At 47.8% G+C, this 12,908-nt stretch overlaps 1 protein-coding gene across 5 annotated transcripts in view; it reads left to right on the top strand.

Moving 5' to 3' along the window:
- The window catches only part of MTOR (mechanistic target of rapamycin kinase), a 634,684-nt gene that overhangs the window by 42,692 nt on the left and 579,084 nt on the right, over nt 1-12,908 (top strand). For all 5 annotated transcript variants that reach the window (XM_063948692.1, XM_063948690.1, XM_063948689.1 and 2 more), the window contains exon 6: nt 10,896-11,030. In XM_063948692.1, coding sequence (XP_063804762.1) covers nt 10,896-11,030 — 135 coding nt within the window. The remainder of the gene's footprint in view (nt 1-10,895; nt 11,031-12,908) is intronic.

Below are 12,908 nucleotides of genomic sequence, written 5' to 3'. Positions count from 1 at the left end.
ATCTATATTACACACCTTAAGTAATGGTTTTACTGAGTCGTGCAAGTGTCTGTCTTTGTCTGTTGTATTGTCTGTCTGCATAATGAGTACGGCACCAGCGAAGACTAAACAGAAGTTTCACTGCAATGTCTGTACATGAATATACCACATGTACAGTAGGTTTCCACTCCGGAAGCTGGTTTCATTCCCGGATACTCCATGGTCTATGTTCAGCCATTGTAATGGCTGGGTTGAGATCAGAATTGGCCGCCACTCGACACGAGCGGCAAGCGGCAAGATCGGAGTCTCGGGTGAGACCGCCAGAACCAACGGAGGCGTCTCGGCCTTTGCAAAGGTCCAAGTTCACTTTGGGTACAAGGGATAAATTTAATTTGTCTTATAATTTACCGGTTTCTGCTATGTTGCAGTCTGAAGATTCTATGCCAGCCCTCACGGCGCTAAATAAGGGTGAGGAGGGCAGATAGTGCAGCTTTTGACAGCACAAGCATTGATAATCTCATCACGTCAGTGCGTCAGTCTCTGAACGGAGACTCCGGAGCCTCTGACATATAATACAGTCGTATTTACTAAACGACAGAGCTCTCCAGTATGTTTACCTGTTTCGGAATCTCTTAACAACAAAAACCGGATAACCGGTTCTATACCATCGCCCATTTAAGTCTAGTTACAATGACATCTACATGGGAGAATCCGCCATTGGTGGATTCGTCAGTGTCAAAACTTATAAAGACCCTTCAGAAAGGCGCTAATGGTATTGATAACAGAACTCAAGTCTGCCCTACATGACGATCACCTTATACTTCGCGCTAATCAAATCTGAGACTCCGCTCAGTATCTATGTGCAGCTTCTCCTGCCGGCTGTCAGCTCACTACTCGCTTTTCATCGTCGCTAGTTACAACTGGACGAGCACTCTGCCTGCGTTCTTGGCAAGCGGAGTCAGAGGTCAACAGAATACGGTGGCGAGAAGTTGTTGGTCCTAAATTGGACAAATGGATTTCTGAGGCCACGGGGGGAAAGTCTGTTTTCCTACCATTGCCTCCAACGGTACCTAGATGGAAATACTCTAGGCCGGCGTTCAAATCCTTTAGTCCTCAGCCCTTTCAAGGCCGTGGTACAGCAACAGCCACGCCTGGTAGACGAGGTCGAGGACGTGGTTTCCAACAAACCAACACCAGTCGTCAGGACGCTAAGGTCACCGACAAGCCAGTGGCATGACTGGCTCCCAGCCCATCTCCGATTTCCAATTGTGGGAGCACGCCTTCAGACGTTCCCTTTGGTGGGGTTCCAGATATCCACAGATAGGTGGATCTGCAAGTTTGTGTTAAAAGAAATGTCTCCCGCCACTGCGGTTTTTCAAGACAAGACTTCCTCTGTCGGACGACAAGAGGGCGGGTCGGCAACTTGCCGTTCAGTCTCTGCTGGATTCAGCAGGTTTGATTCCGGTCCCTGTACACCAACACGGTCAGGGTTATTGTTCCAGTCTATGTGGGGGAACAAAGCCGGATGGCTGCGTCAGGCCAATATTGAACTGAAAGGGTCTCAATCACTACGTCACTTACTACAGATTAAAGTTGGGATTTCTGAGGTCAGTAATTGCAGATTTAGAGCCACAGGAATTCATGATTGCGCTAGATCTCAAGGATGCGTACTTACACATTCCGATTTGGCCACCTCATCAGAGGTTCTTGCGTTTTGCGATACGGCAGAACCATTACCAGTTTCAGGCTCTACAGTTTGGCCTTTCGTCAGCGCCTCGGGTATTCACCAAAGTGATGTCTGTGATGATAGCTCATCTCAGATCTCTGGGAGTGATAATAGTTCCGTACTTGAACGATCTGCTCATCTAAGCTCCGTCTCAATAGACATGCGTTGCTAACGTACAATGTCCTGGTTCAGCACGGTTGGATTGTCAACTTCAAGAAATCACATCTAATTCCGTCTCAACGACTTCAATTCCTAGGTATGATTCTCGATACGGTAAATCAAAGAATTTACCTACCAAAACAAAGTACAGATTCTTTGTCATCTGGTACAATTAGTGCTCAAGCCACGCACAGTCTAGGTACATTTGTGCATTCGCCTTTTTAGGTACACTGGTGGCGGCTTTCGAAGCGCTTCAGTTCGGAAGATTTCACTCACGTCCTTTTCAGCTGGAGGTGCTCGAACAATGGTCGGGCTTGCATCTGCTGATTCACCACAGGGTGAGGTTGTCGCCACGGGCAAGGGTATTTCTACTCTGGTGGCTCAACGTACACAATCTAACCGCAGGGAAACGTTTTGGCGCCTGTAATTGGATAATTCTACCGACAGATGCGAGTCTCAGAGGTTGGGGAGCTGTAGTTTAAAACTGTCAACTCCAGGGTCTCTGGGCAGCTTCGACAGATTGCTGTCTATGAATGTCCTGGAACTCCGTGCAATTTACAATGCGCTATGACAAGCAGTGCACATGCTTCGGTCTCTCACTGTCCGGGTGCAGTCAGACGACGCGACGGCGGTCGCGTACATCGACAACGCATGGCAATGCGAGAAGTAGCTCCAATCCTCAATTGGGCCGAGCATCACCAAGTGATATTGTCGGCGGTGTTCATTCAGGGTGTGGTCAACTGGGAGGCGGATTATCCCGGCCGTCGGGATTTTCATCCAGGAGATTGGACATTAAATAGTTGAGAGCAAAAGAGGGAAAAGTACATCTGCACACTTGAATGGTCTAAATAGGCAATTTTATTGATAAATGGATCAGAAAAACCCCAATATACATGTGTCTGAATTAGACTTTAAGCCTCTCTGGGGGTGCGACCCTGTTACAACCAAAAGATCAGAACAATTACAGAGAACTAGAAAGGCGGTTGTTGAGTTGGGTGCACAGTGTCAATTGATTGGATTGATTATCAAGATAAAACGTAACTTTTATTACTATTGTTAATATTCAGAAGGTCCTTATCGTGGGACACATACAGCAAAATATAGAGGTTAAAAACATGACATATACAAACACATAGGTGATATAGAAGAAAAAAAGAATGTGAGACAGATTCTTAAAAAGTGGGGTCAACACAATGACTCCTGCAACAAGTATAGTTATTTATGTGTGAGACATTAGCCACTCAGGATACAGACTAAATGGTGTTAGTCTGTTCTAGATATATTTAATGTCATGTAGGACGATTAAGTATAGACACAAAATGTGGGGTGTTACCAATGGGACACTGCCTCTGATGCGTGAGTACAATGAAATATATGGTCAAATCAAAGCCTCATGCCCACCTAATGATCATGTGCAAGTGGGTTACTCTTAGAGATCATAGACTGCAATGGTACTGGTGGTGGAATCATAAAGATGTTGCACCACCAGTGCCCTGTGATGCAGTATAAAACGTATCTCTCCACAAATAGCCTGAGGCTAAATCTGTAATACTATGGGTGTAGCTACTTGTCAGAAATTGACACTAGTGGATTCTAGTATACTCACACTGCATTTGTGTATGGCATATTCACATAGAAAATACACAGTAAAGTTCCTCAAAAATAAGATATATCAATGAATTAGTAAAAATCTGTGTGGATATTGAACATCCCCCCTTATAGTAACTCCAGGGTAATCAGAATTGTACCCCTTATCTTGATGGAGTCAGAGAGGTGTACTGAGACACTACAGAGATGGTTATATGAACATGGAGACATAAAGTAAATACGTTAGAGCAGAGGTTCCCAAACTGTGTGCCGTGGCTCCCTGGGGTGCCTCGGGACACTTGCAGGGGTGCCCTGGGGTGGTGGTCCAGGACCAATTCAAATTATTCATGGTCAATATAATAGGCAAAACCAGTGCTGGTGGCTGCCAGTCATAAAATATGTGGCCAAACAGAAGCAAATCTTGTCCCTTACCACACAACTGACCCTAAGGATGACCTAGAAAATGCGATCTACTTAATGTAATATTTCTTTCTAAATTTATCAATAAGAAATTTTTGGCCTAGGGGAGCCATGAAAAAAATTCTGATATTCTAGGGCGCCGTGATTCAAAAAAGTTTGGAAACCACTGCGTTAGAGTCCACACTTGTTTAGAGGACAAAGAAAAAATATTACAAAGTGTCTTAGGACTAATCTGACAAAAGAGCAACACTTGTTGCAATATCAATTCAAGTAATGAAAAGGAGGTTTACAAAGATGTTACTTCACTGGTGTATGTGGTATTAATGAATCCCACATTCTGTATTAATATACACTCTTATCGTTGCGGATCCTATGTATATACACTTTTAATAGGAAAAACAGATACTATGGAATACTATTCCTGCTTCTTACTGTTTTATTTTGAGCAGTGTAATGATGATTGAACACACAGTGATTGCAGCATGAAACACAGTAATTAAATCTTACACAAATATATGCTATCCAGAGAGGCAGATGATTGCTCTCTGTTGCTGCAAACACCTTGAGTGAATGCCTAGGGAATCCCCTGGGCTCCTAGCCTGAGTGGTTGTTTGTCTGATATCCTAAACTCACACACCTAGCCTGCTGAGCACGTTGCTAATTGCTAAGGCTCTGTGAGAGTCAGTGCTGGTGCGGGTAAAGTATCACTAACTATTACATTAGATACAACATTGCTACAATTTGCAAGGTGTGTCTTAGCCCACTAACAAGCCGACATGCATGTTTCGCTGTACGGGCAGCTTTAAACCTCGTTAAAGCTGCCCGTACAGCGAAACATGCTGCAATCACTGTGTGTTCAATCATCATTACACTGCTCAAAATAAAACAGTAAGAAGCAGGAATAGTATTCCATAGTATCTGTTTTTCCTATTAAAAGTGTATATACATAGGATCCGCAACGATAAGAGTGTATATTAATACAGAATGTGGGATTCATTAATACCACATACACCAGTGAAGTAACATCTTTGTAAACCTCCTTTTCATTACTTGAATTGATATTGCAACAAGTGTTGCTCTTTTGTCAGATTAGTCCTAAGACACTTTGTAATATTTTTTCTTTGTCCTCTAAACAAGTGTGGACTCTAACGTATTTACTTTATGTCTCCATGTTCATATAACCATCTCTGTAGTGTCTCAGTACACCTCTCTGACTCCATCAAGATAAGGGGTACAATTCTGATTACCCTGGAGTTACTATAAGGGGGGGATGTTCAATATCCACACAGATTTTTACTAATTCATTGATATATCTTATTTTTGAGGAACTTTACTGTGTATTTTCTATGTGAATATGCCATACACAAATGCAGTGTGAGTATACTAGAATCCACTAGTGTCAATTTCTGACAAGTAGCTACACCCATAGTATTACAGATTTAGCCTCAGGCTATTTGTGGAGAGATACGTTTTATACTGCATCACAGGGCACTGGTGGTGCAACATCTTTTATGATTCCACCACCAGTACCATTGCAGTCTATGATCTCTATTTAAGAGTAACCCACTTGCACATGATCATTAGGTGGGCATGAGGCTTTGATTTGACCATATATTTCATTGTACTCACGCATCAGAGGCAGTGTCCCATTGGTAACACCCCACATTTTGTGTCTATACTTAATCGTCCTACATGACATTAAATATATCTAGAACAGACTAACACCATTTAGTCTGTATCCTGAGTGGCTAATGTCTCACACATAAATAACTATACTTGTTGCAGGAGTCATTGTGTTGACCCCACTTTTTAAGAATCTGTCTCACATTCTTTTTTTCTTCTATATCACCTATGTGTTTGTATATGTCATGTTTTTAACCTCTATATTTTGCTGTATGTGTCCCACGATAAGGACCTTCTGAATATTAACAATAGTAATAAAAGTTACGTTATCTTGATAATCAATCCAATCAATTGACACTGTGCACCCAACTCAACAACCGCCTTTCTAGTTCTCTGTAATTGATTGGACATTAAATCCAGAAGTGTTGGTCCAGAGGTGGGGTTACCCTCAAGTGGACCTGATGGCATCTCGCCACAATCACCAAACGCCCCAGTATGTGTCCAGAACGCGAGATCCAAAGGCAATGGCGGTGGATGCTCTCACAATCGCTTGGCCGTACAGCCTCGTGTATCTGTTTCCGCTGCTCACTCTGTTGCTAAAACAGATCAGAAGAGAGTCCGCCACAGTCATACTAGTGGCGCCTCCTCGGAGAGCTTGGTTCTCGGATCTCCACGGACTACTCGCACACGATCCTTGGCCGCTCCCACTACGTCCGGACCTGTTACAACAGGGTCCGTTCCTTTACCCCGATTTAGCCCGGCTGCGTTTGACGGGGTGGCTGTTGAGACCGCTCTCTTAAGAAGAGAGGGCATTCCAGAATCGATTATGCCAACCATGTTCAGAGCTAGGAAGCCAGTTACGGCAGCTCATTATTACAGAATTTGGCGTGCCTATATAGGTTGGTGTGAAGCTCGGAAGTTTCCGACATCATCTTTCAAGTTATCCCGTCTTTTGTTATTTCTACAGACGGGGTTAGATGGAGGACTGCGTTTATCTACACTAAAGGTGCAGGTATCTGCTTTGTCAATTTACTTTCAAAGACGATGGGCTCTATTGCCGTCTGTACACACCTTTCTGCAAGGTGTACTCAGAGTACAGCCTCCATTCATTCCACCTACAGCGCCATGGGACTTGAATCTGGTTTTGGATTTCTTACAGTCTTCATATTTTGAACCCTTACAACAAAGTGGTTATTGAGTTTCTCACTTGGAAAACTATTTTTTTCCGAGCCTTAGCTTCGGCAAGGCGTGTTTCAGATTTGGGTGCCTTGTCATGCAAGCCACCGTATTTGGTGTTTCATGATGACAGAGCGGAACTTCGGACGCATTCCGGTTTCTTGCCAAAGGTAGTGTCATCTTTTCACATCAATCAACCAATCGTAGTTCCTGTGTTAACAAGATTCTGGAACTTTGGATGCAGTATGCTCACTACGCGTTTTATGTAGCCCGACCGTCTACAGTTCGTAAGACGGATACGTTGTTTGTTCTCTATGATGCTGCCAAGATGGGTTGGCCAGCTTCTAAGCAGACCTTATCCAGATGGATTAAACTGACCATACGTCAGGCTTACCTTCATGCTAGGTTACAGCCGCCTACATCCGTGACGGCTCATTCCACACGTTCTGTGGGATCTTCAGGGGCAGCTGGTCGTTGGGCTTCTATGACGCAGCCTTGCCGTGCGGCTACATGGTCTTCAGTGCACACGTTTGTGCGCAGTTACAAGTTTGATACTTTTGCGGCATCAGCATCTAGCTTTGGCCGCCTAGTGTTACAGGTGCCAAACAGCTCTCCCGCCCACGGGGGAAACTTTGGTACGTTCCAAGAGTACTCCAGTGACCCCTAGTGTATGAAAAAGAAAATAGGATTTTGGTACTTACCAGGTAAATCCTTTTCTTTGAATCCATAGGGGGCACTGGACGCCCACCCAGAGCAGTTTTACCTGGTTTGTGGTAAGTTCAGGGGATCTTATGGTAACACATTCTCACCGACTGGTTCCAGTTTCCAAGTTCTCTCGGTTATGGTGCCAACTGTTTAGTTGTCCGTTATGTTATATGTACTTCTCCATTGTCAACCTCTCTATCGCTCCTGTTCGGCTCAGTAAAAAACACTGAGGTACTCTGGGATATGGAGGAGAGGAGAGTTCTAAATTTAAATATTCTGTGCCCTGTTCTTGCTAAAGCCGTCTGTGACAGGACGGTACCGTACGAAAGCACTCGCCGCTTTCGCGTCCCGTTGGCTGCGCACAGAATGGAAGGTCAAGCCGCACGAGACCTGACCACATAGGGGATTCCCGCTTACCGTCAGTAACCACCTGTTACTGACTCCACCCACTGCGCTGTGGGCGGGTTCTCGCTGCCACCACCAAACTCCTAACCTGCCGTGGCGTTTGGGACCACGGTTCTGCTCTGTATGTGCCGACGCACTGCTTTACCACAGCTGTGTGGTGCTGACGAATCCCCACTTGCCACTTGCTAGGCCTCTACCGGTAGCTGGCGGAAGGCGGAGCTTGGAGACGTTAGGTGCTTCCCTGGACAGCCGGAGAACGGGGCTAGGTTTGGTCTAACCCTGTAGGTCACAAGATGAAGCAGTCTTCTTGAGGCAATGATGTTTATTTGCTCAATGATCACCTTTAAAAAGGCTCCTCCCTATTGCTAGGGGCAACAGCATACAATCGGATGTTTTCAGCAGAATAAGATGGTATAATACACAATCCTATGGGCCAACTGCCCTCCTTTTATCCCTCTCCAAGACCCCTTACCACAGGGGGTAAGCCCGCCCTGTGGTGCACAACCAATCAATGTTTACCCATGAGCTGTGCATGCCTTGGTCTCATGCACAGCTAACATTGTCCCCTATGGACAGTGGGGAGTGGTCGGTCTCCTTTGACTCTCCCACCTTGGAGAATCAGGATACTCCCCGGTGCCGTTCAGTCTAGCTGGGGGAAAGTTTTCCCTCCTAAACTGACTTCCAGAAACCTGCCCGGGACCCAGCCCACTGGCTGCAGCCTGGATTTGGGCTCCAGAGCTGGGCAGCCTGGCTCCCCGGTCCAGGTCTCTTGGCCACTACGGGTGATCTCCATGGAGCTCCAAGAATCCACTCAGCTTGTTTCATAGCTGAGCTGCTTCTCTCTCTCCCTGTGCCCCTTGGAAGTGTGAGGCTGGATGGGAAAGCATTCCGTTTTTGGGGAAAAGGTCTGGGAGAATCCATCAGCCTGCACAGCCATGGATTCCCCCCTCCTGGGACACACAACCAAGTAAGTGCAATTTACCTTTAAATACATTACATTTAAATCACACTGTACATGTTATACATTTAAATACACTCTGAGCCTGCACAGGCTCCACATACCTAGGCACTGCAGTGCCTTACAACACACTGTACTTTCTATTATTTTTTACACAATGTCTGGTTTGTGGAATACTGTGTCCTAGTCCTGCAGCCTGGCTGCTAGGACCCTGTCTGTGCTGGAGGTATGGGGCTGGCTTCCCCCATCCTCCATCCTGCCTGTAATGCCTGCCACTGGGGTCCAGGGAGCTGGCTCTCCCTGTCCCCCCAGTGGGGCACTCGCTTTGTGTCCTCGCCGCACGCAGCGGCGCACCCCCCCCTGTACTGAAGCCCGGCGGCCCGGGACGCTGATCCCGGACGCCGTGGCTCTGTGCCGCTGAGGCGCAGGGAGCTACGCTCCCTGTCCCCAGCGTCCAGTTGCCCTCACCTGCCTCCACCGCTAGGGAGCCGGCTAGCCCGGTCCCCGTGTGCGGTGCACCCCCCTTGCTGCCCGGCAGCCCGGGACGTTCGTCCCGGCTGCCGCCGCTGGCCGCCTCCAGTGTGCTGAGGCGCCGGGAGCAGAGCTCCCGTCCCCAGCACAAGCAGACCCAGAGCGCGCTGCAGCGGGAGCTGAGCTCCCAGCCGCAGCGGCTCACCCTTCTCCCCGGCGCGCACACTCCAGTGCGCCCGGGGCTGCACCGACCGCTGCCGGGAGCGGAGCTCCCGGACTCCGGCGGTCAGCGGCCGCCCTCTCCCCCGGCGCGCACACTCTGCTGAGCGCGCCGGGGGCTGCCCTCACTGCCGTGGTCTCCGGAGGGGTCCGGGACCACGGCACATCTAAAAATTACATGTCTAAAACAGTTTATAACACACGGCGCCTAGCGCCCAACACATTTCAAATCTGGCGCCAAGCGCCCTTTGTCCTTTAAAATGGCGCCGGGCACTAGGAGTAAACCCCTTCAGTGCCGCGGCGGCCATTTGCCTCGTGGCTGGGCCTCTCCGGCCACACCGTCCATATCCCAAGAGTACTCCAGTGCCCCCTATGGATTCAAAGAAAAGGATTTATCTGGTAAGTACCAAAATCCTATTTTTCATATAAGTGCATACATAAGTACTGTCACACATCATGCATAACATAGACCTCTTCCAAATGTCAGTCTCTGCCTTCTACTATTCCCGCCAAGACCAGAGCCAACCTCTCTGCACCTCTTCCCAGTCTCTGCACCTCTTCCCAGTCTCTGCACCTCACTGCTGGATGATCTGACATTGATTCTCTGCTGCTCCTGAGAGTTCTTCTAATGCTGTCCCAGGCAGTGTTACATATATCAGGAGCCATACAGGAATTTCTGCTCCCCTGCGCCCTCAGCTCCTCTTCTCCTGTGCCCTGGGCTCCACTACCCCTTCCCCCTTCCGCCCTGGGCTCCACCCCCCCCCCCCCCCCCTCTTCCGCCCTGGGCTCCTCTTCCCCCCCCCCCCCCCCCCCCCCCCCCTTACGCCCCGGGCTCATCTTTCCCCCTTCCCCTGCGCGCCCCGGCTCGTCTTTCTCTCCCCCCCCACCCCTCTTCTCCCTTCCCCCGGGATCGTCTTTCCCCTGCGCAGAAACCATTGGTACCTCCATGCCTGGAGACCAGCAGTTCATACAGTCAGCAGTTTGTCTGATGGGACATTGCCATGATCCAGAGTGGGGGCAGTCCTGTGTTCCCACTGATAATGATGAAATCAGACTATAATACGCTGTCTATTTATAAGACACGGTTGTGTCCAAATTATGTATTTCATCATCTGAAAGCTGACATTTTTATACTGATACATAACATGAAATCTGCCCATTTAGCGCGTGGTCTGAGAAACGGGACCCTGAGATAGAAGTATAGATCATCGGTATATCTGTAATGTGTTCTATAGAAGTATATATCATCGGTATATCTGTAATGTGTTCTATAGAAGTATATATCATTGGTATATATGTAATGTGTTCTATAGAAGTATATGTCATCGGTATATCTGTAATGTGTTCTATAGAAGTATATATCATTGGTATATCTGTAATGTGTTCTATAGAAGTATATATCATCAGTATATCTGTAATGTGTTCTATCTTGTGTGCTTTATATCATTATGCATTATTGTCGCTTAGCAAACGTACGAGGAAGCTGAGCGAGGGTTTGATGAGACGTTGTCTAAGGAGAAGGGAATGAACCGAGATGATCGCATCCACGGAGCTCTCCTGATTATTAACGAGTTAGTGCGAATCAGCAGCATGGAAGGCGAGGTAAGTGATAAATGCGCAGGCTAGGTGTGTATACAGGCAGAATGGGCGGCGGTCACAGACAGGTAGGTAGGCGTTGTTTCACTGTATTAGAGACTTTCCTCAGACACCACACAGATATACATAATTTAAATGCCCCAAATACTCAGTGTGAGTGGATACGCCCCTCTGCTTGCACCAAGCCATCACAGATTTGGCTTGGGTCTCTCAGTACCTGGACCAATAAGCCATTCCCTCTTGCTATCAGTTACTGACTCCTCCCATGGCGTAGTGGGCGGGTATTTTGCTGCCACCATTAGGTCCTACCATTGGCACCTGGAACAGCTTGTTGCTGTGTATATGTAGTCACACTGCTGACATGCCTCCTAATTGGTGTCGGCTGATTCCCACTGGTCTCTCACATGCACCAGGCCCTGCATGGTGGCTGGTAGAGGGTGGAGTTGGGAGACACTGGACACAATCCACAACATCCGGAGAACGAAATTGCGTTTGTCGCACTCTTATTAGTCGCAGGAATTCAGATGTCATCTTAAAGGTAAGATGTTTATTGCTCAAATAATACCTCTCTCGCAACGTCTTCCTCTTTGCCGGGGAGGGGGGGGGGGGGGTACAGATATAGATATTCACAGGAGTACAATCTTCTTAAAGTCACAGTAGGTCTAGATCTCTCCACAGGGCTCTCATGGCCTCTTTATATAGTCACAAGGCAAAGTACAGCATGGTGAAATCCTCCCATACACATCAGACCAACAATCCCAAAATGTAAATACAGCTCCCATTACACAGGAACTGATCCGCTGATTTATTTATCGCACAATGACAGTATGTGCATGCCACGTCCTCATTGTACGGGAAATCTTTAAAAACAAATTGTTTTCCTCCTGCATTTCATATTTCTCTTACGTCCTAGAGGATGCTGGGGTCCACATTAGTACCATAGGGTATAGACTCTTCCCTTGGGAGCAATGGGCACTTTAAGAGTTTGAGAGTGTGGGCTGGCTCCTCCCTCTATGCCCCTCCTACCAGACTCATTGTAGAAAATGTGCCCGGAGGAGCCGGTCACAGCTCCGGGAGCTCCATAGGAGTTTTTTTTTTATTGTGTTATTTTTTTTTTTAAGAGTTAGGTACAGGCAGGCTGCTGGCAACAGTCCCCCTGCTTTTTAGGGGGGGAGCAGTGTCCAACCCTCTGAGGTTAATGGCTCCCATCTCCGCTGACAGGACACTGAGCTCCTGAGGGTGATGATTGCAAGCCCCTAAGGCGACCGCTCACTCCCGCAGCACTGCCGCCGCCCCCTAACAGAGCCATAAAATAGAATAGTGGTGAGTATGACGCCGGTGCCCCGATAAGCGGGTCGCCGGCGGGAATGGCATAAAGGTCGGAGCGCAGCGCTGACAGGCTGCGTTCCGGAGGGCTCAGCGGTACCATAGTGTGTGTCGCTGTGACGGCGTCCTGGGCCAGCGCAGTACCCTAACACTGGTCAAACTAGGCTAACGGGCTATAATCTCATAAGTGCGGGAAGACGTCATTACAGGGGGCGGGGTTCTCATAGCGGATCCAGCACTGCCCAGCGCCATTTTCTCTCTGCAGATCACAGCAAGAGACGCTGACAGGGAGCGCTGCTCTCCACATAACTCCAGTTATCCTCTGCGGTACCAGGGGGTTATAGAAGGGGGAGAGTGTTACTCAGTCAGCGCCGGGCATTTATCATATATCTGCCTGCTGGGGCGCTGTGTGTGTGTGTGTGCTGGCTGCTTATACTCTGTCTCTCTCTCTGCAGGTACTCTGGGGGAAACTGTGTCTGACATTTTCCTGTGTGTGTGTGTTGGCTCCTTATACTCTGTCTCTCTCTGCAGGTACTCTGGGGGAAACTGTGTCTGACA

This window comes from Pseudophryne corroboree (genome assembly GCF_028390025.1).
Source record: "Pseudophryne corroboree isolate aPseCor3 chromosome 10 unlocalized genomic scaffold, aPseCor3.hap2 SUPER_10_unloc_2, whole genome shotgun sequence".
Taxonomy (NCBI): domain Eukaryota; kingdom Metazoa; phylum Chordata; class Amphibia; order Anura; family Myobatrachidae; genus Pseudophryne; species Pseudophryne corroboree.
The sequence above is the reverse complement of the archived record's forward strand: the minus strand, read 5'-3'. Positions and strand labels throughout refer to the sequence as shown.